Below are 25,954 nucleotides of genomic sequence, written 5' to 3' on the forward strand. Positions count from 1 at the left end.
TTTCTGGGAGCATTTTTCTGGGAGCATTTTTCTGGGAGCATTTTTCTGGGAGCATCTGAACGTTTTTTCTCCATTCCCTTCGTTCACGTTTGACATTTGATCGCAGCTTACAACTTCTTAGTGGTTCTCCTACATCCTGGGACTGTAACTAGCTCATTATCTGAGTTAGATCATGCCTATTCTCTCATCCGCTCAACGACAAGTAACGTTACGAAAGAGATATTACAAAAATGCTGGCAGAATCGTTAGCGCATCGAGCTCGAGTCTCGCTGAGGTCATCTTTGTCTTACGTCCATTCTGGCTCGATTAAATAAGGCATCAGTCAAGTACTGGTGCGCTTAGTTTGACATCAAGTTGATTACACTAAGTGGAGGCGCAATGGCCCAGTAGTTAGGGCAGCGGACTCGCGATTATAGGATCGCGCTTTCGATTCCCAGACCGGGCGTTGTGAGTGTTTATTGAGCGAAAACACCTAAAAGCTCCACGAGGCTCCGGCAGGGGATGGTGGCGAACCCTGCTGTACTCTTCCACCACAACTTTCTCTCACTCTTACTTCCTGTTTCTGTTGTGCGTGTAATTCAAAGGGCCAACCTTGTCACATTCTGTGTCACGCTGAATATCCCCGAGAACTACGTTGAGGGTACACGTGTCTGTGGAGTGCTCAGTCACTTGCACGTTAATTTCACGAGCAGGCTGTTCCGTTGATCGGATCAACTGGAACCCTCGACGTCGTAAACGACGGAGTGCCAACAACAACGATTACACTAAGTATTAGTGTACTAAACTTTGCATTAAGTCGATTACGTCAAGTACACCTGTACTGCATGTAATCAACTTACTTTCTCCTCTCAAAAGCTGCTGGCCCTCTTCCAAAAGAATTCATAAAGCGGAGGGAAGAGCGCCAGTAATATTTTTAGAGGTGTGGCTGGTATTTGTCGCTTTGAGAACCACTTTCCTACCCGACATTCAAATGAAATCCATCCGGCAGTTTGGCACTCCGCAGCGCACCACAACTCCTTACCCACTGACGTCTGTTGTCTGCCCTAACTGCTTGTTTTACCGCTAATGCAATGGTCTTTGTTCCTATGAGATATCTAGTTACACATCATCTCATATTTCCCCAATTTTGCCAAACATCCATTACCCCCTACCGTGTCTTGTACAGACCACTTTAGACCTAGCGTTCTCCTCTGAACTGCAACTTTTCCGGACAACCGTTTTTCATGACGTTCCGTCATAAAAGATATTCGAGCTGAATATAAATGGCATCAATTTTTGCAAGGAACCTGTAAATACGTGGGCCGTTATCTTTTTTTCTTTCTTCATTCAATAAAAGTTACTGGTAAAAATAAACAAATTAAGTCTTTCACTGTAATTGTTTAACAAGTTATCTCCCTTAGCTTGTAAATATTATGTGGTCGTAGTACGAGTTATCTCCCTTATAGTGCATCTAGTGGATTCTAAGTTTTGGCGTCTTCAACTATACTCTCGTCTAATCAACCAGTATGCAATCCAACTGTATGAGTAGTCTCGTTATTACTAGTCCCAATTTCGATCTGTTTTATATTAGGGATGACATTATTCACAATTATCCTTTTATTATCTATAGGCGCAGGCGTGGCTGTGTGGTAAGAAATTTGCTTCCCAACCGCATGGTTCCGCAGTCCCATTGCGTAACAATTTGGGCAAGTGTCTTCTACTATAGCCTTGGACCGACCAAAGTCTTGTGAGTGGATTTGGTAGCCGGAAACTGTAAGAAGCCTGTCGTATGTATATATACATGTGTGTGCGCGTGAGTTTGTCCCTCACTACCGCTTAACAACCGGTGTTGGTGTGTTTACGTCCCTGTAACTTAGCGGTTTGGCAAAAATGACCAATTAAATAAGTACCATGTTTAACAAAAAAGAAGAAAAAAAACAAGGAACAAAAAAAAAAACAACTAAAAATGCTTCAAGGCATTGGCCCAGCTTTAAGACAATCGATTATGATTCATAGGATATTTGGTCGTTCTTTCTAGCATGTAAAAGCTCTCCTCGTTGGTTCATTAACACTGAAGTTTGTGTTGCAAATAATCGTTTAATATGCGTGATATTTGTGTTTGGTGCTACTCTTGTCATTACGGTTTTCACTCTGGAAATGGATTTTAAAAAAATACATGTACACGCTGTCAAATATACAATGCACCAGGGGAATTTTAAAGTTCTCGCATAAAATTCATTGAGACAGCACAAAACGTCCCGAAGTTTTCTGTATGAAAAATGTAATTCAACAATAAATTACAATATTTCAGTGAAGGCACGTGGCCAAGTCAATATACAACGCATCAAGAAATAGTAGAGTTCCCGTATCAAAAAGCGACGTCGCTGCGAACGCTTGGCCGCCACAAGCCAGTTATCCCTGTGGTAACTTTTCAGTGCGTGGAGGCGCAATGGCTCAGTGGTTAGGGCAGCGGACTCGCGGTCATAGGATCGCGGTTTCGATTCCCAGACCGGGCGTTGTGAGTGTTTATTGAGCGAAAACACCTAAAGCTCCTCGAGGCTCCGGCAAGCGATGGTGATGAACCCTGCTGTACTCTTCCACCACAACTTTCTCTCACTCTTACTTCCTGTTGTGCATGTAATTCAAAGGGGTCAGCCTTGTCACATTGTGTCACGCTGAATATCCCTGAAAACTACATTAAGGGTACACGTGTCTGTGGAGTGCTCAGCCACTTGCACGTTAATTTCACGAGCAGGCTGTTCCGTTGATCGAATCAACTGGAACCCTCGACGTCGTAAGCGACGGAGTGCCAACACCAACTTTTCAATGAGACAAAACAAGACACCCACGCTATTACCATAGGTGATCGTACGACCGAAGCGATGGGCCCTCCACGTACTCTCATGGGCATCAGCAGATACTTCAGCGAGATAGGATGCCAACGATAAGAAAATCTTTGTTGTCAGCGATTCAAATCCTCAAACGTCTCGAGTTTTCGGAATGAAAAATTTAATTCAACAATATTTACAATACTTCAGTATTACTTCGCCTGTCTTTACGTTCTGAGTTCAAATTCCACCGAGGTCGACTTTGCCTTTCATCCTTTCGGCGTACTGGCGTTGATCTAGAAAAGAATATTGCAGTATGACATTCTGTTAAGTGAAGGCACATCGCCTAGTCATTAAAGATGTTCGACTAGCGATCACAAGATCGTGGGTTCAGTTCTTGGGTCGGACTATGGGTTGCGTCTTGGAGGAAAGCATTTTATTTCACGCTATGTTAATCTACTCAGTCCTAAATGAGCGATCTACTAGGATGAAAATGTGTGCCACTCTTTCTCTCAAATTCGGCTGTCACATCCTAGATATGCCACTGGGTTAAGGGTAACGGAGCCCAGAGGTTGTCTATGACTCTACTTGGACTACACAGGTACCTAAAAACAAAATTACCGAAAACATAGTACATGTCAAGCTATATTCGCGCTCTAATGACAACTCGTTATACTAACAAGTAAACCCCACCACAACCATAGCTTTCACTAATTTTCGCTGTTGTTATCCAATTTCTTTTATCAACTGTGTACTCTTCATAGGGATTGTTGTATATTTTGGAAACCAAAACTAGTTTCCTTTTGCTTTATTTCTACTTTAAATGATAAATACTTTGAATTTTTTCTTGCTTTGTCTATATACGTCCTTAGAACATTTTCAGCATTTCTACTTCTTTGTAGATTTAGATTATGATTGAACATTAATAATAAATGTTATATACCTTCATTTTAATTGTAAATATTGGCTTCACATTTTGGCACAAGACCAGCAATTTCGGGGGGAAGAGGTAATTCGATTATATGCACCCCAGTGTTCACCTGGTAACTATTTTATCGACCCTGAAAGGAACAAAGGCAAAGTCGATCTCGGCGGAATATGAACTCAGACGCGCTAACAATTCTGCCGGCTCACCGCCTTATTTTAATTGTAAATATTTAAAAGATATTTTTTTCTAAATATTAAGTAGTGTGTCATCATTTAAAATACCAACAAAGACATTAAATAAATATATTCCTATATCAAATATCGAATCCTTATACAGGAACAAGACGAGAAATTTAGTTGGGAGAGGAAATAGTATCTTATAGTAATCTCCAACACTTGGAATGGTAATAATTTTAACGATTCCCGAACAATAAAAAGCGAAGTCAACCTTGCTGAGATTTGGATTATTTCCATAGTAAATATTAATCTCGAATTTTGGCACAAGCCCAGCAATTTCGGGGGAGGGGGTAAGTCGTTTACATCGACCCTAGTGCTCAACTGGTACTTATTTTACCGACCCCTCGGCGAGATTTGAATTCAAAACTTAAAAATCGAACGAAATGCCGCTAAGCATTTTATCCAGCGTGTTAACGATTATGCTGGTTCATCGCCATTTTTCCCGATGTGAACATCATAAATAATTTCAGATAACTTTATGTTTATTTTAATTATAAAAATATTACTCTGTGTAAGTTTATTCTTATTTTCCGCATTAAACATCACTTTAAATACAATTATGTCTATGAAAAAAAAAAAAAATAGCGTTATTACTTCATTGAATATAGATCGAATAACATAAATTTAAACCTGTCGGTGACATACTCCAAATGCGACTAAAAGATGTTCTTTCTCTTTCCTTGAATGAGCCGATCCACAATATGTAGATCCATGAACAGATCCACGGTGTGCAGTACATTGATAAATGGGCATTTTCGTCATTGCATTTGGTTTAATTGGAGAGGTACGTTTCTGAAGAAGCTCCGACTCTATTAAGGATTAGTTTATTCAGAATATTCATTGATCATGTTAACAATGGCAACTTTGAAAGAAATTTGGCTGCTACTTTCGACATCGTGTGAAGTCAAGGGAGAGAATTGCTATAACAAGTAATCTCCCTTAGTACATTCACCACTGTCTGTTGATAGAAATTTTCGAGTTGGTTAACTTCTGGAGTTATTCAAAATAAAAATTACATACCAATACACTCGACAATCGAAATATTTTTGCTTTCTTATAGCATTTAACTCGCATATTAGAAACAGATTTCTAAAATGATGTCTTGACAAGTTTGGTAAATTTTCATTAAGAAAAAAAAAAAAAACCCCGGATTTTTTTGCATGGAATCAAGTACGCTGATATCCTAATATGCTGCAAACTCCTTATTTTTGTTCGGAGAGAAAAGTGGAAATATATATATATTTTTTTTCGTTGACTGAATTCCGGTGACCTCCTAATATGCAACAAAACCCATTTTTGGGTCCAGAAAACGGGGTGGGGTGGAACCCTCAGCAATTTGACCCCCACCCCCATTTTCAAACATTTTTTACTATTTCTTTCTTTACCCATAATTTTAGATAACATTTAAAAAATCTTAAAGTGTTATGGGAATCCCTTGATGGGATTTGAACTCAGAGCACACAAAGCCAGAACAAACAACACATCGTATATTTCCTATTCTTTTACAACTCTATTAAATCACTGTGTAACCAATATTATATCATTGCTAACATTCTTATTAATAATAATGCAGTTATTAATAAGAAGAAAGATTTTACAGTTCTAGCATCACTCCTTCATTGTCAACCCATGAAGAGGATGTTAAGTGGAAATTCCAGACATGGAAACAAAACTTTGTAGCAAGAAACTTCAGAGTAAATTTAATCTAAAATTTTCATCAGAATAAAAAAGGAGAGGGCTCTGGAAATAACTTTGCTCAATATACAGAAAAAGGATGGGGAGAAATTTCATACATGTCCCCAATGTGATCTGTGGTTGCACAAAATATATAATGAAATTAAAGGCAGGCAGTGAATAATGACTTTGCTTGTGATAGGGGTATAGTAATTAGTTAGCAGTCAGAGCTCCAGTAGAATAAATTCTATGCAATGCCTAGAAGGCTCTTCAGAAATAGTTGATAACTTCTGTTATATAGGTGACCAAATTGTCAATAGAGAGGGTTTGCTGAAAGCATAGCAACCAGAGTTACAATAAGGTGGAAAATGTTTTCTCTGCTGCCCAGAAGGTTCTCTCTTTGAGTGATAGGTTGACTGTATGATGCTCAAGTAAGGACTATAATACTGCATGTTAGTGAGATGTGGTTACCGAATGCAGAATTGTGAAAGTTGAGGAGAAATGAAACAAGCATGCCTTGTTGGATGTGTAATGTTAGTGTGTAACAAATAAAATATTATAAGATGAGCTGAGAGAAAATCTGGATATAAGACGAATCAGATATCTGTAAGAGAGGGGACTGTATTGGCATGGGTATGCAATGTGTATGTAAAGTTTTAGGAGATCCATGTGGAAGGAACCAGTGGCAGAGTAACACCGAAGAAGACATAGACAGAAGTGGTAAAATCTGATCTCAGGATGTTGAACCTGACAAAGGAAATAGCAAAAAAATGAAACAAATTAATGGAAGCCATGTTGGAGAGGAATCTACTAACTCATGCAGACTTGGAAAAATGAATGTAAATTGATGATGATTCTCTTGATCTAGTAGTGACATGGATATTCTTTGAAAGATCTATCTTAGTCGTAATGTGCAGATGATCAGTTGTCAAGGTGGTGAGCTGGCAGAATCATTAGCATGCTGGGCAAAAATGCTTAGAAGCATCCATCTTTACATTCGTTCTGAGTTCAAATTCTACCAAGATCAATTTTACCTTTCATCCTTTCAGGGTCAATAAAATAAGTACCATTTGAGTACCAGTTGAGTACTGGGGGTGGGGGGGGCGGTCAATATAATCAACTTCCCCTCTACAGAAATTGTTGGCTTTGTGCCCAAATTTGAAACTAATATAAAAGCAGTTGATTACTGCAACCAACATTTCAAATATGAAACAAAGGATTCTAATTTTAGTACATAATAGATTCTGTACGCTTCTCTTACTTTTCCTATGAATTTGATTAATATTTTACTTCTGATCAATATATCTGGTTTAATGAATCAGGCAATATACAAATATTACTGAATGTCTAGAGATAGTCTCTAATCAATATTAACAAATTGGACTCTGTTGATTCAACTTGAAATGCTGGTAGTTCTTTGCAATACTTAACAGAAGAATTTGCTTTATAATTTGAATATTTTTTCCTGAAACTTAATTGCATTTTGTGTGACAGTTCTTGAAAATGTTTAAGACAATCCCTCCTTGTATATCACTGAATGAAATAATAATGTATGGTCTGAATTTTGTATATATCCCAATGTTATTAGACCAAAGTGTTTTCTATTTTTATCGCTACCTTTATGAAGGGATATAGATCATTCAGTTTGTTTAATGCATTAACTTTAGTTACATATCTGCCTGTCCCATCCCAAATGTATTTTAAATTCAACACTTTTTAGTCTCAGCTCTCATAATATCCAAGCTGTAGACAGTTCTTAATAAAATTTTGTGTAAAATTATTAAAAAAACTGCTGAAATTTTGATGATTTAATATCTTAAACAATCTTAATAATTTAATGTTACTCTGTTATTCTGTTATTTGTTTCAGACTGCAGCCATGCTGGAGCACCACCTTAAAGGGTTTTAGTTGAAGAAATCAAACCCAGGATTTATTCTTTGTAAGAGCCTAGTACTTATTCTATCAGTCTCTTTTGCCAAACCACTATGCTATGGGGATGTAAAAACACCAAAATCAGTTGTCAAGTGATGGTGGGTGGGGGGACAAATGCAGACACAAAAACACATAGATACACATATGTATATATATATATATATATATATATATATATATATATATATATATATATATATATTAATAATATTAAAACCCTAGGGATGTTTGCTTGTACCTGAAATACCTCAGAAATAATATATTTTATCGTAATTTTTTTTAGTATATTTTTTTTCATATTTACCTTTCTGGATGTGAATATATATTTTTAGAATGGTGAAGGCACATAGCTCAGTGGTTAGAGCGCCAGGCTTACAATCATGAGGTAGTGAGTTTGATTCCCAGACCGAGCTGTGAGTTGTGTTCTTGAGCAAGACACTTTGTTTCACGTTGCTCCAGTTCATTTAGCTGTAGAAATGAGTTTCGACATCACTGGTACCAAGCTGTATCAGCCTTTAACTTTCTCTTGGATAACATTAGGGGCATGGAGAGGGGAGGCTGGTATGCATGGGCAACTGATCGTCTTCCAAAAACAATCTTGCCCAGACTCATGCCTTGGAGGGTAACTTTCTAGGTGTAATCCCATAGCCATTCATGACCAAAGAGGTCCTTTTATTGTTAGAATGACAGGGTAGGTGTGAGAGGCCAAATCTGGCTGGTTTGAACATAAAAAACAGGTAGAATATTTGGGCCAGATATGGCTTGTTTAAATGCTAAAGGGTTAAAATCCTGATTACATTTACCTAATTTAACTGCCATATACAGTGATGTTTGCTTAATATCAGCTCTGTGTTGTCTAAATGTGTATTGAAGATAGGTGAGTATAGAGATTTCATTTAAAATTACAATGCTATTATGAAGGCCCATGGGTTAGGGTTAGGGTTAGGGTTAGGGTATTCAGTTCATGATCAAAAGATCATGAGTTCTATTCCCAGCGACATGTTGTGTCCTTGAGCAGGACACTTTATTTCACATTGCTCCAGTCCACTCAGCTGGCAAAAATGAGTTGTACCTGTGTTTCAAAGGGTCAGCCTTGTCACACTCTGTGTCATGCTGACTCTCCTTAAGAACTATGTTAAGGGTACACAACACATGCCTGTGGAGTGCTCAGCCACTTGCATGTTAATTTCATGAGCAGGCTGTTTTATTGACTGGATCAACTGGGACCCTTGTCGTCAAACTGACGGCGTGCCAGTCACAATGTTATTTGACATAGATTCCTGTCATATCTCAGTTCAGCCTTAAGAAAGAGGTCAAAATGTAGGCTTTCTACAAACGATTTCTTTCTAGAATATTCTATAAATCTTTTGACTTGTAAAACAAATGGACAGCAGTAAGCCTTAGCATCTGCCTTCCATGCTGGCATGGGTGAAACGGTTTGACCGGAACTGGTAATCTGGAGAGCTGCACCAGGTTCCAGTCTGATTTGGCATGGTTTCTATGGCTGGACGCCCTTCCTAATGCCAACCACTCCAAGAGTGTAATGGGTGCTTTTTACATGTCACTGGCATGGGTGCCTGTTACATGTTATTAGCATTGGCCACATAATTGTATTTCCAAATATGGATTTGTTGGTTAGACAGCACCATATTTCCATAGAGAAAATTTTGAGTTCAATTGGTGCTGGCATGGCTGTGTAGTTAAGAAGTTTTCTTCCTAACCACGTGGTTGTGGTTATGGGTTCAGTCCTACAGCATGATACCTTGGGTAAGTGTCTTCTGCTGTGGCCCTGTGTAGACCAAGCTTAGTGACTTAGATTGGTAAATGGAAACTGAAACTCCCCTGGCATCGTAAGTGGGTTACTGTACACAATTTCTGCAGAAGAAGTGTCGAGGTCTCCCTTTGGGGTGGTGTAGATTCCCAGCATCACCCATGGAAGTTGGTCAATCCAGTTGGGTCCGTTAAGTCTAGTTGTGAGGAATTCCTTCAAGCAGCGGTGAAATCTCTCCACTGTGTGGGAGAGTTTAAAAAAAATATATACTGGAGTTGATTCGTTCAACTAAAAGTCTTGAAGGCGGTGCCTCAACATGACCGCAGTCTAGTGACTGAAAACTGTAAAAGATAAAAGATATATTTGTATAAATATAGGTATGTGTTTGTGTGTATGCTTGTATGTGTGTTTGTGAATGCGTATACCTTGTGTGGCAAGCTTAATCTATTGCCCAGTTTAATATCACTACTTGATACTTTGGCAGTCTTAGAGGACCTTGTAGAGACTCATTGGTACTGTCTTTCTTTCTGGCTGAAAGATAAAAAGTGTATCTGTGTGGTAAGAAGTTTGTTTCTCAACAACATGGTTCTGGGTTCAAATCCCATTGCGTGACACCTTACCTTCTACTGTAGGTGCACGTTTCACAAAGCTTTGTGAGTGGACTTGGTTGACAGAAACTGAAAGCAGCCCGTTGTACACACACATACACACACACACACATGTACACACGCACACACAAATACACAGACATGACAGAAGTAAATAGACACCTCATAAAACATCGTTTTATGTATACTCTGACTTGTAAATGTTTATATTTTTTTTTATTAATTGACAATTTTACATTTCAGGTTCTATATGTGACTGTTTAATCATGCCATATACAAAAGAAGCCTTGGAACTGTCTGAATTTCAAAGAGGCCATATTGTGGGTTATTCTGAAGGTAGACATTGCGTAAAATCCCACTTTCTACAGTCAATAGAGTGATCGTGCAGTTCACCAGCGACAGGAAGGAGTCCACATCACCTCACCCAGATCAACCAGGTCCCTCTGACAGGACCCTTCTCTTTGCTAAGAAATGTGTGGAGGATAATCCTCATTGCAGGGCCTCTGACATAGCAGAACAAGTTGATGTCAGTCCCAGAACGTCTGTTAAGTATCTCCACAAACTTAGTTACTATGACAGAGTAGCAAGAAAGAAGCCACTTCTTCGACCAGCCAATATCTAGTGGAGAAAAATTGGGCCAGCGAGATAGTGGAGAGGCCACTAGCATTTTGGAACCTTGTCATATTTTCTGATGAGTTCAGATTTGCTGTGTTTCCTGACAGTGGTCGAGTGTGGCTCTAGAGACTCTGTGATCAAAGAATTTGATGTGAAAAAATTGCAGCCAACAATGAAACATGGCAGCTATTCTGTGATGGTCATAAACTGAGATAAATATATGTTCACATTGCAGAAAGAACTCTTTCCAATCTTCTCCAGTTGTGAAATGATTAAAGAAGACTCTTTATTTATGGGAGATGGGGCTCCTTGTCACTTTTTTTCTTTTCTTTTCCTTTCCTCTTCTCTCTTTTTCCCTCTTTCTTGATTTACCCCTGACCTGCCTTCCCTTACTACTATCTAACCTACCTTCATCTAAATTCTCTAACAGGCGACGGTTACTGCAGTGAATTATCTTCTGCAGAATTGTTTCTGATATTTAGCGTGCCAAAGCTGGGACTTTTGAAAATAACTCCAATGTAATCGGTGAAACTGTACACATGTCTAATTTTATGTGGACAATTCGTATATTGTCCTGCAAATCATATTGAATTGAACGGTCGTACTGATGAGCCACGGATGGGTTGTGTAAGTAAAAATTACATTAATCCATTAATGTGCGAAACCTGGTCTACGATTAATTCTTTATTTTGTATATTTTCACTTGTCTTGCTCGTTCATGTTCTGGTGTGCGCTGAATTTCCCGAGAGAACATTCTTTTCTTTTATGGTTTGACCGTAGATGGTCTATCTCTAGCGTAATGGATGTCCACTTAGTGGTCATCCCTTCTCATATGTACACACACACACACACACACACACACACACACACACATATATATGGATAATAATAATAAATGGAGCAAAACGCATGTCAATAAAAGTTCCTTTAATTCCTACACATGTTTCAAGATAAATGAGAGCTCTTTCACAAAGAAGAAAGAGCTGTTGGGGTTCCTCATATATTTCTCTTCAGGGAGTTCATAATAAAACATGTAATAGCAAGACAAAAGCGAAATGATGAGGTAACTTACGAGCAGAGATGTTACATGGTCAGTGACCGTTAGAAGGTTTGTTTACATATATATATATATATATATATATATATATATATATATATATATATATATATATATATATATATATATATATATATACATATATATGAGAGGTATTGGTATCCAGAAGATCCAAGATGGCAGGTAAGGCTATGTAAATGCTACAGGAGGACCGAAGTTAGACTCTCAGTTCAATAATAATACAAGTGAGGAGTCTAATGCGGGTCTTGTGTGAGCATATATATGTTAAATAAAATGAGACAACAAGGCAAAGGATGTGTGGAATTTATAGGACATTTATAAAGAGAAAGGTAGTCCTACAGCTGTTTCTGGGATATTAGGGATATCCCTCCATCAGAGACGATATGAGAGAGTTAACTGAAGGGAAATAGTAGAGTTCAATATGAGAAGTTATTTTGGAGAAATATGGATATAAGAACTATACAGGGAAATAAGAGAATAACAATAAAAATAAAAATATATGTTGGATGTTACAGTTGCAGTTCCGTTATCCAAGGAAATTGCTGTGTAGAATGGGTAGAAATGTTTCTTGTTCATGATAAGTAGATTCCGATAGGAGTTCATATTTTGTTATTACAAATGGATAGTGTGGAGACATAAATTCCATGTGCTTCTCATTCAAAGGGTGTGAATGAAATTTTGAGAACGTACTGGTAGGGGTAAGTAGATAGGGAGAAGAGAATAGATATGTATATTAGGAGGGGAATGGTATTAGTCAAAAGGAAAGAAGAAAGAAAGACAAGAAAATGAAAAAAAAAAAAGAATGCTAGATGGTGGTCAAGATATTGTGAGGGAGATGGGAGAGGAGAGCTATCAAGATAAAAGGAATAGGGGAGGGATAGAAGGAAGTGATAAGAATGTAAGGAAGGAATATGTGGGAGATGAGGGTGATAGTTTGAAAGGCACTAAGGTTGAAAGATATGTAAAGAAAATGGTACGGAGCGGGATGTACTAAAGTGAGCAGTGTTTTGCTCATGGCAGCGTCCTTATAAGCTGTTTGAAGCCGGACAACTGTTTCGGCCACCGTTTTCCTCAGCAGGAAACAGAATTTCACGGAAGCACGCTGTTTCTTCGCTTCAGCCAACGTAAAAATCGACGAACAGGGATCGTATGGTGGACGGAGAGTTACATGCTGGACATTTACATCCCGAACAATTGCGTGCCAGACAATTGCGTCTCTGGACATTTGCGTTCCTGGGCAAATGCGTACCTCTGGTAATCTTTTATCATAAAAAGAATGTTTTACGTTTACTTCTTAGTACACTTATCTTTTCAGGAGTATACTTTCCAACAGTTGCTCGTTATAGCTCGTTAATCAAATAGGTAGTTACCATAATTGTACATCAACACAAAAGGCATATTCTTCTTTTTTAAAAGCGAAAGAAATTTATGCTAGCAATTTTTGTTAACTCGAGCAGTGCGAATTGAAAACGTTTGATACATTCGGGATTTTATAATTCAAAGTTTTATTCGAAACCCATGGCTAAGTTTAGAAAATCTAACACTGGTGAAAAGATATATGTTTATGAGGAAAATTACAGCTACCATTATCATAAGAAAAACTCCGATGAAACAAAAACATACTGGAGATATGTAGAGCGATCTTACAAAGCAAGAATACATACAGTGAATGACTCAGTCCCGATACGATATAATGAACATAACTATGGATCCTCAGCTGCTAAAGTTAGAGCATAAGAAGTTATGCCTGAGTTAAAAACTACTTCAATTTCAGTACGCGAACCAGCAAGAAGTCTTAGTGGAGCTATGATCACTAATGGAGATCAGTTTTCAATTACCCACCTGCCCTCTTTACCATCAATGGGAAGAAATGTACATCGATGGAGACAAAAAACACAAAACGTACCACCAATTCCACAGCAAAGGGATAATTTCAAGAAACCAGAATTCTATTGTTTTCTTGCAACTGGAGAGAAATTCCTTGCATTTGATTCTAGCATCGATGGCGAGAATAAAATACTAATATTTGCGACGGAAGATGGCTTAGAAGATTTGATAAATTTTCCTAAATGGGCTGTAGATGGTACCTTTAAAGTCAGTCCATCAATATATTATCTACTGTATTATATCTATATACAAGAAAGTACATTTAGCATTCCCAGAATTTTTTCCCTTCTTCCAGGTAAGGCAAAGGAAACATATGTTTGTCTATTCACATTTTTGTTGCAACTCAAACCGCAACTTAATTCAAAATCTTTGCTGACAGACTTTGAAATAGGAGCCCAGAAAGGTTTTGTAGAAAAGCTTTTAAAAGTAACAATAAGTTCACGTCTCTTTCATTTATCGAAGTCTATTCTTAAAAAAACCTGCAATCTAGGATTAAGACAATGGTAGAGAGAAGATGAAGTATTCAATTTGAAAATTAGATGTTTTTCCGCATTATCATTTCTTTCTTTAATTGACGTTGTCGACGGTTTTATTGACTTGCCCGATGATTGTGATTTGCCTCCAGAATTTACCGCCTATTTTGAAATGGCATACATTGGCCAAGCAAGAGGCCGAAGAGGGATAGGGACGGAATCAATTTTTTCTATCGAGTCTTGGAATGTTCGAGAAAGGATTATAAATAAGTTGCTTAGATCTAAGAACAGTTTAAAGGGATTGCACAATACTTTGCAACATTCATTATCGTGACAACACATCTCTATTTGGAAATTGATTGAGACACTGAAAAAGGAGGAGGCTATTGCCTTAAAGAAAAACGGACTTTCAAAGAGGAATTCTAGAACGACAAAAAAATAAACTTGCAACTAAGAGAATCATGGTGTTACTAGTTAAGTATACTCCTGAAAACAAGATAAATTTCTTGAAAGGAATACCTCACAACATTCACACCTTTTGATTTATTTGTGAAACTAAATAATTTTTAAATCTTGAAATATTTTTTAATATTGTCAATCTGGTTTCGTTTTTTAAACAAAAAGAAACTTGTAAATTTTAAACGTAAGGACCTACGAACATCAAATTGTCTTTAAATTAAGTGGCAGCAGAAGAATTATAGTTGAACTTTTAAAAGGTAGGCTTAAATATTAATGCAATACTTGAATGCAGCGATCAATTTTCAATTATTCTATAGTTTATTGTTGCCTATCGCAGTATGCCTCGTAAAAATAAATCTCCGCCAACAGAGAACCAGATTGCAATCAAAAGAGCCAAGGCTGCAGCGAGGAAAAAAAGTCCCGTGCAAATGAAAACTAAAATCAAACGGCAGCCAGGAGAGCTTCCAATACTGAGAATATGCAAATATTTAGGGACTCTCAAACTTCTGATCATGCTGCTTTCAGGAGAGCACCAAATCCTTTTACCAAGAGGAGAGAAAGAGCATTAGAAACACCTAGGAACTCCAGCTGATGAAATCAATGCTTACCTGAAAAATTCTTACATCTGGAGCCATGTTCAAAGACTCAGCCTAAAAACAAACATGGGAGTTAGAACCACAGGTGACCTCGAAGCAGGAAGATTTGCTGCTTTTCTGTTTCAGCTTGGTAATGGAACCATTAAAATGGACCAAAATGGAGATATTTCACTCCCAAATGGTTGTGGAGTTTCAGTCTCAGGTATCCAAGACTTGATTAACCATGTTTATCCTAACATTAAACGCCACTTCATGGATTCAAACTGGCTTTATGAGAGGGCCATATTAGCCCCCAAGAATCAAACTGTGGATAGCATCAATTTGAAACTTCTCCAGGAAATTCCAAAAGAAAGCATGGAATACTTTTCCATCGAAACTGTGGTTGAACAAGAGCAGGCAGTGAATTATCCAATAGCGTTCCTGAACTCATTGAATCCCTCCTGGAATGTCATCATACAAGATGGAACTAAAAGAAAACGAATCAGTTATGCTATTGAGAAATCTGGATCCTCCAAAGCTTTGTAATGGAACAAGGTTAATTGACAAGAAGATGCTTCCTCATCTCTTGGAAGCAGAGATTCTTACTGGTTCAGGGAAGGAGTATAGAGTTTTAATTCCAAGAATTCCTTAATTCCTCTAGATCTTCCTTTTGAGTTCAAAAGACTTCAATTTCCAGTGAGAGTGAGCTATGCAATGTCAGTCGATAAGTCCCAAAGACAATCATTGAAAGTAACTGGGCTTTATCTGATGGAACCCTGTTTTTCTCACTGCCAGCTCTATGTTGGCTGTTCAAGGGCTGGGAATGGAAACACGCTATTTGTACTGACCCCGAATGGGAAGACAAAAAATGTTTATCATGCAGCTTTGCAATCATTGTTTTTTTGGAAACTTTTACTTGAAAAATATTGTTAAATTTTAATAAAATTTAGTATGTACTCAATGTATGAAGTGTCATTGTTGGACCCAAGGCTCAATCAAGAACCTTTCGCAGGAGCTAGCTTAAAACCGCCTAATAGAGCGGCTTTTAAGCTAATATAATGTAAATAATGTATATAATTCCTCATCTCTTAAATATAGGACTGTATTATCTTATCGGTACGGAGCCGACATTAGACTTCAATGGAGATATATACAGAAACTCCATGAAAAATTATCTCGTCTTTCAAACCATCTAATTTTGATGTAGACTCAAAGCTAATACCACCTGGCTTGAATATAATGACACCAGTAGATTCATATAAAGCTAGAAGAGTAGCGGAAAGGGCAGGATATGCCCTCGTCCATGAAAGGATCCATTACAACCGTTGGAAAAAAAATCAACTAAATAACGAAATCAAAGAGAGGTTATCTTCATTAATTAGGAAAATAACCAGAAATGATGATAGAAAGAGAATCCAACAAGATCTGGAAAAGTCGTACATGAAAGAATTTGAAATGGTGAAGACATGCCAGATTAAGAAGTTTATGAAACTCAAAGGTCAGAGAATGAAGACTGAAGTCCGTCATCCACCTGTGAAAGCAGTAATTAATGTAAGTAGCCGACGTCTAGAAAGCTTTGAAGAAGCCGTACTAAACAAAGGTCTCAACTTTGCGACAACCATCAAGCGCATTCCATACTTGCACATAATAGCCCTTACTGAAGAGATAGCCGTAAAGACATCAAAAGCTCAAGGAGATGAACTAAGGTGGAAAGTGAGACAGGTACTAGAAAAAGCGAAACTTCTCAAACCAAACATCACTAAGGAAGAAAAGGTCGTTAGTTACAATTCCATCATAATATTTCCAGTGGACAAGGGAAATGCTACAGTGGTGATGAACAAGTTTGACTACTCGAAAAAGATAGGCAAGTCTTATAAGTCATGGTTGATACAGCAAAGTGAAGAAGTGATATGAAAACTGAGAGGAAGTTGTCACAGATCTTGATCAAGAACAAGGATCACTTTACACCAACGAAGTACAAACAACTAACTCAACACTACAGTAAACTACCAGACATGTATGGTCTCCCTAAGATTCACAAGGATGGTATTCCACTAAGACCTATAGTGGGCTGTAGAGGTTCAGCATGTCATCCACTGAGCCGCTTCTTGGTGGATATAATCAGTCCATTAGCATGAAAGTCAACATCGTTCGTGAAGAATTCCACCCACATCACAGAATTGATCAAGGATACCCCCATTGAATCCAACCAGATGGTGAGTCTTGATGTGATAAGCCTGTTCACCAAAGTCCCAACTGGTGAAGCATTATCGGTGATTCAAGAGAAACTAGTGACAGACACCCATCTAAAAGAACGCACTAGTATACCAATATGAAACTTGTTGGAAATGTCGACCTTCTGTGTAGAAACAACCTACTTCAGTATGGTCACTGGTATATATATCGACAGGGTTATGGGTTCGCCATTATCACCGATAATAGCCAATATATACATGGAATACTTTGAGAATTTGGCTTTAGGATCAACACCACTAAAACCAACCTTATGGCTGCGATATGTTGATGACATCTTTATACTCTGGCCCCACCAGGAAGATGTCCAAGTGCTGTTAGATCATGTGAACTCAATAAAGCCATCCATACAGTTCACGATGGAAAAGGAAACAGACAATCAGCTGGCATTCCTGGACGTATTAATAAGATGCACCAAGTATGGATTCAGGACATCCGTATACCGCAAGCTAACCTTCACTGGATGATACCTCAACTTCAATTCCCACCATCCATACAGTGTAAAGAGAGGGATTGCTCAGTGCCTAAAACATCGAGCAAAGAATATAAGTAGCAATCCTGATACACACCATGAAGAAATGGTCAAGCTCAGTAACAATCTGTTAAGCAACAACTACCCCAAAAACATACTGTCCACTCCAATTATGAAGAAAAGAGAGGATGAAACCAATAAACTGTCTACAGACGAAACGCTGTGTTAACAACAAACAGGATGAGGACAAATATCTGTCAAATGTAAATAATGTACATAATTCCTCATCTCTTAAATATAGAACTGTAATATATATATATATATATATAGTTGAAAAGTTGAAATTTACAGAAAAAACAAGACGATGACAGGTGTATAAACAATAAGCAGGTGTATTAGTTTGACGCTCGGGCAGGTATATATATATATATATATATATATATATATATATATATATATATATATATATATATATATATATATATATATATATATATATATATGTATATGTATGCATATCTATCTATCTATCTATCTATCTATCTATCTATCTATCTATCTAGTTTCTTCAATGAGAATATTGACCAAGGTTACCGTGGTCTTTTCCGTAGGCTTTTCCTTCCACGGCTAAACCTAAACTGTCCTCCCCTCTTTTTACACGAGAACATTACTGTGTGATACACGATCCCTATTGATCGGCCTTTCCTTTTCTTTTTTTTTCGATCCCTTTTGATCGAACTGCCCCTTTTTCCCTTCCTACGATCCCTTTTGATCGACACCACCAATTTTTTTTTTTTTTTTTCCTTCCTTCCCCCTCCCAAAAAGAAAAGCTCTACATTGTATTTGTCCCATCTTCGTTGAGCCCTGTGTGGCTAATAAAAGAAATGTATCTATCTATCTATCTATCTATCTATCTATCTGTATGTTTATCTATCTATCTATCTGTATGTTTATCTATCTACCTGAAGAGGAAGTTGAGAGTAGAAAGGGAAGTCTTGTCTAGTGAATGCTTCAAAAAAAAGATGGGTGAATGTAGCAAGGATGGCACGTGTGAACGACGGAGCCATCTTGAGCATAACCCTATGAACAAGAAAAAATAAAAATAAAACAAAAAGGCAAAAGAGAGTCACTTACTGTTATAGTTTCTTCAATGAGAATATTGACCAAGGTTACCGTGGTCTTTTCCGTGGGCTTTTCCTTCCACGGCTAAACCTAAACTGTCCTCCCCTCTTTTTACACGAGAACATTACTGTGTGATACACGATCCCTATTGATCGGCCTTTCCTTTTCTTTTTTTTTCGATCCCTTTTGATCGAACTGCCCCTTTTTCCCTTCCTACGATCCCTTTTGATCGACACCACCAATTTTTTTTTTTTTTTTTTTTTTTTCCTTCCTTTCCCCTCCCAAAAAGAAAAGCTCTACATTGTATTTGTCCCATCTTCGTTGAGCCCTGTGTGGCTAATAAAAGAAATGTATCTATCTATCTATCTATCTATCTATCTATCTATCTATCTATCTGTATGCATATCTATCTATCTATCTATCTATCTATCTATCTATCTATCTATCTATCTATCTATCTGTATGCATATCTATCTATCTATCTATCTATCTATCTATCTATCTATCTATCAGTATATATACGATGATCAACTTAGTGGAAAATAATATTTTTCTAAATTTGGTGGGTCTGTATTACATTTAGCCGGGCGATATTTATTGTTAAACCGGCCTGGTTGGGGCGTGCGCGTGCGCTTGTGTAAGCATATGTGTGTGTTTCTTCTTTTCTGCAGCAAAGAAAAACGGAAAGATTATAGTCAGGTTAAATGACGTCATAAGAGAAACTGTGCTAAATGGGAATATTCCAAGGGTTCGTGATATCGACAGAGTATTTGCTGAGTTTGTAAAAGTGTTTTCATATGGGGCGATTTCTGGCCTATCTACTTTTAAGCATTCTTTATTGTTACTTTTGTGAAACAAATGCTGGAAGTCACGGCTCAAAACCCTTTGCTGCCTGGGTATATAATATCAAAATCCCGTATACCAACAAGACCCAGAATAAAGATGCACTTTATTTTAGGGTTCAAGCAAATAAACATGAAATAATTTTAAAACTGAGAAAATCTTCAAGAACATATGAATCGTTTGATACGTATATCTTAAATTATAAAGGTTTTCAGAAGAATCACATCCAACATAACGTTACATGTGTTAATACATCTGGTATATACGTCAACGAAAATGGCTATTTTACAGTTCAATGTAAAAAAGAGCAAACACGAAACGAAACTTTCAAACAATATTTTTTAACTGGAATGTTTTGCTACAATGGTTTCCATTTCGTTCTTTATCCTGATTTTTTAAAACTCGATGTCGGAAGATTCCAAGGTAAATATGGACACCGGCATACAATACACTCTCTGCAAGGAGCAGCATCACAGAATGCGTGTGATCGTATTTCAGAGAATAATACGGCTAATTTAAAACCTCCTTATTCACAATCTAGGAAAAAGCGAGAAAACATGGGCTTTGCTAATTTGAATATTGAATTATCACTTATACTAGACTATACAATATATGCGCACTTCATGTCGATAATACCACCTTATGTTGAAGACGTAGAAGAAAGAACGAACGAATTATTACAATCATATTATAGTAGTCTGATTTCACTGATACATTATATATTCCATTCTCTGACTACTGAAAATTTTTCTTTAAATGTAATATGTAATTACATGATTATTACTAAAACGGAACACGTGCACAACTTGGTTCTTGCTGAATCGAAAACAAGGGATCCAAAAGACATTTGGATGCGCTTGAGAAATTGGTTGATTCATTCAAGCGAGGAATATACTAGCGGTGTGGACCATATAATATTCATAACATTACAAGACATAATTCCATATGTTAAGGCACTTGATTTCGGCAAGGCAAACGGAATTTGTTCAAGTGATTCTATAAGCATACTTGCTGAAAGGTTAAGTTTGAGAACAGCTTTTGCTGCAGTCCAGTTAATTGGACGCTCGGTTGGAATACCATTTGATACGATTGACACTGAGTGTTCCCCCGAAAACAGATTCACAATGTCTCAACTCCTTGCATTATTCCAGAACACGGATTTAAGCTTAAACCTGTTTTCCTTTTCAGAATGTTCGAGAGACTTCGTATTAGGTATTGTCAAAAAAGGTCACACCGACAAGAGGTACGCTTGTTTGTGGCGAAGAAGCATAGCGCAAGAGTACCAGCTTAATACCTTAATCAAACCTGGACAATGGCTCAGCGCGAGTCAACAATGCTATCACAGATTTTTACACGAATCGAATATATACAATTGCGAATATGAGAATTTCAAAACAACAGACAGATTTTGTATCCATATGAAGTGTTACCAGAAAGGCATGTGTATTGGAATGATGCCACTAGAAGGTACAACGTGTGGCAACGGTAAGTGGTGCATTAAAGGGCACTGTACAACGGAGGGAGACCCACCAAAAATTGATATGGGTTGTTGGTTGGGGGATAAACAACCCGATGTAATCGATGAGCTTAATATTACGTGTAATTATGCTACATTCGGAAGAAATTATTATTGTTATAATGAATACTTCTTTTCTGTGTGTTGCTGGACTTGTGCTTTGCTACGCAGGAAAGCAGACAGCTGCACATTCGGGGACAAGCTTGATGGATGTCGAAAAAAACTTTGTAAATATTATGACGATTCAATGAAACAAAATTGCTGTGAAACCTGTGGACTAGAGGCTATCAGTTCGTCGAATCACCTCAAGACAATTTTATACCTATATATTTTACAATGTATTATTTGGTTTATTTAAATAGCATTAAGATGTTTTCTTAAGTTACCACGAATCGTTTTCAAGAAAACCAAAATGAGGCCTATAAGTGAATCTTTTTATTATGACTGTTTATACATTGTTCTTTAATTGTACATCACAAACATACGAAGGAGTCTCTCTGTGGCTACCCAACATGCATGACATGCCAGTCAAATTTCCTTCATACCGTACCATAGTTTTAAAAAAGGAAGGAGAAATTGACAAATTGCTTAGAAAATATAGTCTTAGATACTATTATAAATGCATGCAAGATATTATTACATATGCATGCATACATGTATACTATCATAGATTCTGTTATATATGCATGCATGCATACATACGTACATACATATAGAAACGTATACTTATACACGTACATACATATCTGTGTATGTATGCATGTATACATGTATGTGTTTATACACACACACACACACATAACTACATGATACATGCTATGTGTGTGTATATATATATAAATGTGTGTGTCGTATATATTTTATATTTGAAAAAAGAAAAAGAATGACTTCACTGGTAGTTCTAATCAGTTTAATTTATTATTTTTTAGAAAGTTAAAGAAGTGATTTTAAATTCTCAATCGCATTATTATTTTTTATATTTTTAATAATATAAATTTTACACTTTAGTTTGTAGATCTAGTAAGTTCTTTGTTAACTTGGGTGGGGAGATTTAAAAAAAAAATTCCTTGCTAACTTTCTTGCATTAGTTGTCAAATAGATCTGAGGATTTGGGGCTTTGTGATTCTATATATGGGATTTGGGTGTGTTTGGGGGTGGGGTTGGGGTTTGTTAATTAGTATGGGAGTGAAAGAATGTTGATGAATAATAGATGAAAGGAAGTAATGTTAGAGTGTTTTATGAAGCCATTTGAATAGTTGACCTTGGGTGAGAAATCTAATTGTCAGATGTTTTCCCAAATTCTTTCTTTTAGCAATTTTCTATGTTTTAGGGGTATGATTAGGTTGTGGTGTTAATGAGGGGTAAGATACATGTCTTTTGATAAAATGTTTGTTGATGGAAATGTTTTTTTATATACTGGTTTGGGAGGGGAGGTAGGGAAGATCATGCTAGCTCACATATATACTTCCCTACATATAATAAACAAAATGTATATATACCACATCTCTCTCTCTCTCTCTCTCTCTCTCTATATATATATATATATATATATATATATATATATATATATATATATATATATATGAATAAAAATAAAGGGTTTTGTATGATAGTGTATAGAGGAATATATTATTTAAAAGAGTTCCAACTCTGTCTGATTTTTATGTTTTATTTATATTCTATAAAATTAATGTGGGATATAGGATATGGAATATATAATATAAATAGTAAAATGAAATGAAGTATTGAATGTCTTATTGAATATATGAAATATTGAGTATCAAATATTGAGTATCAAATATATAAGGACTAGTATACTTTCCTGCCTCGTGGCAGTACATCTGTCAGACGGGACCTTGAGTATTTGTATAGGTATGGTGTGTGTTGAGGTACTATATATGTAGGGGTTTATATTGGGCTTGAGGTGGGAAAAATCAAATACATAACAATAGTCACTCCAAGTTATTTCTCTGAGCTCATTTTCGCTTAGATTTTGCAAGCAACCTATTTCATTCTAATAAGACGGTTATGGATACAATTTAAAGTCCGTAATAAAATAGAAGCCCTCCACCTCCCTGGTTGATATTCCGTCATCGCTTCAATTCAATCGTCTGCTCCTTTCTTGTGGTAAAAAAAATACTGTTCTTTTCTGTTTTTTTTTTCTTATTAACTTCTCAGTGAAGGCGTGTGGCCTAGTGGTTAGGGCATTGTTCCCACCAGGTGGTTTGTTGTGTTGTTGAGCAGAACACTTAATTTCATGTTGCTCTGCGTTCACTTCGACATCTTCTGTGCGGCATACCTTGCACTTGCACAGGTAATGTCGCTTTGATGGCGAGAGGTAATGTACAACATAAACAGCTGATCACTATATACAAATCATCTGTGCAGGTTGTTCAGAAACTAATTACTGAACCGTCTTTCTCGGATTATAGACTATCATTAATTAGTCTCACAGATTTTCCTGTTTCAATGCTGTCCGTTGATTAAATCACAACAAACAAGTGAAAGAACTCCAAACAGTTTGTAAACTTATTGCTTATTGTGTAAATGTGTTTTCTGGAGCATCGACCGTTCAAATTGATGCGATGCCAGATTTCATTACTGGCTGTTTTGTATTCAGAACCAAGAAATACAACTTACAATTAACTTAGATAAATAGGTTAAGAGTATGTCTGCGTAGTTCAAAGGTTCGCTTCGTCAGTCGTGGATTCCAGTGTTTGCTCTCCCTCAGTGACACTTGTACGGAAAGCTTTTATTATAACTTCATATGTATTCAATCCTTTTGAGTGAAATCAAGTGGACAGAAACTGCAAGGATATTTAGAAATAGAAGGAATATAAAGACGCTGATGATGAATATCAAGATGGCTGGAGAAAAATTCCCGAGGAAAGTGTTCTGCATACCAAATTTATATTGGTAATATTGATCTCTACTTAAACGTGGATGTTCTGTTAAAGCAAACTATACTGCGGTAGATCTGAGAGAAATTCTCATGCTGGTCTTTGGTGCAAAATGCACACTTGTTTATATCGCTAGCGGGGAAATAAACCGCCGCCATCTCGTGATTTCGACCTTCCTTGGTCTCGTCATTGATGGACGCTCGACTGCGAGAGACAGCAGCGACTCATCTCACCGCCAGCGATATATAGAAATATATACCAAAGTCCGTAATAAAATAGAAGCCCTCCACCTCCCTGGTTGATATTCCGTCATCGCTTCAATTCAATCGTCTGCTCCTTTCTTGTGGTAAAAAAAATACTGTTCTTTTCTGTTTTTTTTCTTCTTATTAACTTCTCAGTGAAGGCGTGTGGCCTAGTGGTTAGGGCATTATATATCTTAAAACTAAATATGTGCTGTAGAGGCTAACTTACCTTTATCTTATCTTTTAATGTTTTCTTGTTTTAGTCATTGGACTAAGCTGGTGCTGGGGCACGGCCTTGAAACCTTCAGTCGAACAAATCGATCTTAGTACTTATTTTTTAAAAGCCTAGTACTTATTTTATCGGACTCTTTTATTCAATCAACTAGATACAAGGACGTAAACAAACCAACACCGGTTGTCAAGTGATGGTGTTTCACACACGCACACACACGCGCACACACGCACACACACATACACACAGAGACACAGACACACACACACACACACACACACCACGGGATTCTTCAGCACTTTTCTCATTCATGTCTTGACGGAAAAAAAACAACAATATTATTACAGTAATAAAAAAGAAAAAATTCATAAGGGACGTAACTCTGCTACAGCATGGAAGAGTTAATGGCCTTCTAACTATCTATATTTACATGAATATCATTTTACGGTGCATTTAAGAACACTAGTTCTTTTTACTACCCAAATTCATATATCAGAATTTATTTGCATTAATTTGGAATTTTCTTACGCAATCAATTAAGAAAAGTTAGTACAATTATAGCTTTATGAATACAAGACAAAAATGTTGTTGTCACCTAACAAAAATATGGCTACGTTTTCGTTGTATATAACTTCAGAATGCCGGAAACTATTCAGTTTTTGCAAAGAGTTAACATGCAGTTTAGGATTTAAAAAATGAATGAAAATTGACCTGAAGTAACGATAATGATATTCCATAATTTTTTAAAGAAAGCATAAATAGAACTTATGAAATCCCTTAATTTTATTACTTGAACTCATTCTTCATTATGCCGTATTCGCATGTACTTTCTTATATTGTACTTTTAAGAAGTGACTTAAGTGTTTCAGAAAGAGTAGCTGAGGCACACCGTAGAAATGTTCCCACGGTTTATCTCAGCTGCTATAAATGTGATTGTTTTTTTATCTTATATGAAATAAGTATACGTTCTGCACATTGGTTATGTCATGCAACGGTAAGATATTTTCTGAATTTTGATAATCAACAATATGATGATTTGCCTGAAGCGAAGTCGATAAAAAGAACACAAATTTCGTAGATATGTCAAATGTAAAAAACAAAAACAAAAGACAAAACAAAAACAAACAAACAAACAAAAATACGTTATCAAACATCATGTTGTTACTTCGAACTACAAAGAGATGTTTACACCAAATAAGAATAGTTCAAAGTTTGTATGGGATATTGTTGTGGCCAAGCATGACAATACTGTCATTGTTATCGTCGTCCGTCATCGCCGTCCGACAGCTACAGACACTAGTTAAAAGTGAGCACCACTACTAGACGCGAAT

The 25,954-nt window shown here is 36.9% G+C and overlaps 2 protein-coding genes and 1 long non-coding RNA gene across 3 annotated transcripts; all 3 read left to right on the forward strand.

Moving 5' to 3' along the window:
* Window positions 1-1,431: 1,431 nt before the first annotated feature.
* Window positions 1,432-11,492, forward strand: LOC128248529 (uncharacterized). Its single transcript, XR_008264703.2, has 4 exons — window positions 1,432-1,518; window positions 1,610-1,752; window positions 7,515-7,584; window positions 10,200-11,492. It is a non-coding gene; the product is annotated as an uncharacterized LOC128248529 (long non-coding RNA).
* Window positions 11,493-15,130: 3,638 nt separating this feature from the next.
* LOC149134512 (uncharacterized) lies at window positions 15,131-15,589 on the forward strand. Its single transcript, XM_089355937.1, has one exon. It carries the CDS (start codon window positions 15,131-15,133, stop codon window positions 15,587-15,589), a length of 459 nt encoding a protein of 152 aa, XP_089212063.1.
* Window positions 15,590-18,439: 2,850 nt separating this feature from the next.
* LOC106874587 (A disintegrin and metalloproteinase with thrombospondin motifs adt-1) lies at window positions 18,440-21,666 on the forward strand. Its single transcript, XM_014922376.3, has one exon. The coding sequence runs from the start codon at window positions 19,688-19,690 to the stop codon at window positions 21,605-21,607; it is 1,920 nt and encodes a 639-aa protein (XP_014777862.1). The 5' UTR covers window positions 18,440-19,687; the 3' UTR covers window positions 21,608-21,666.
* Window positions 21,667-25,954: the final 4,288 nt, after the last annotated feature.

The sequence above is a fragment of the Octopus bimaculoides genome, chromosome 8 (assembly GCF_046866305.1).
Source record: "Octopus bimaculoides isolate indiv1 chromosome 8, ASM4686630v1, whole genome shotgun sequence".
In the NCBI taxonomy this organism is placed as follows: domain Eukaryota; kingdom Metazoa; phylum Mollusca; class Cephalopoda; order Octopoda; family Octopodidae; genus Octopus; species Octopus bimaculoides.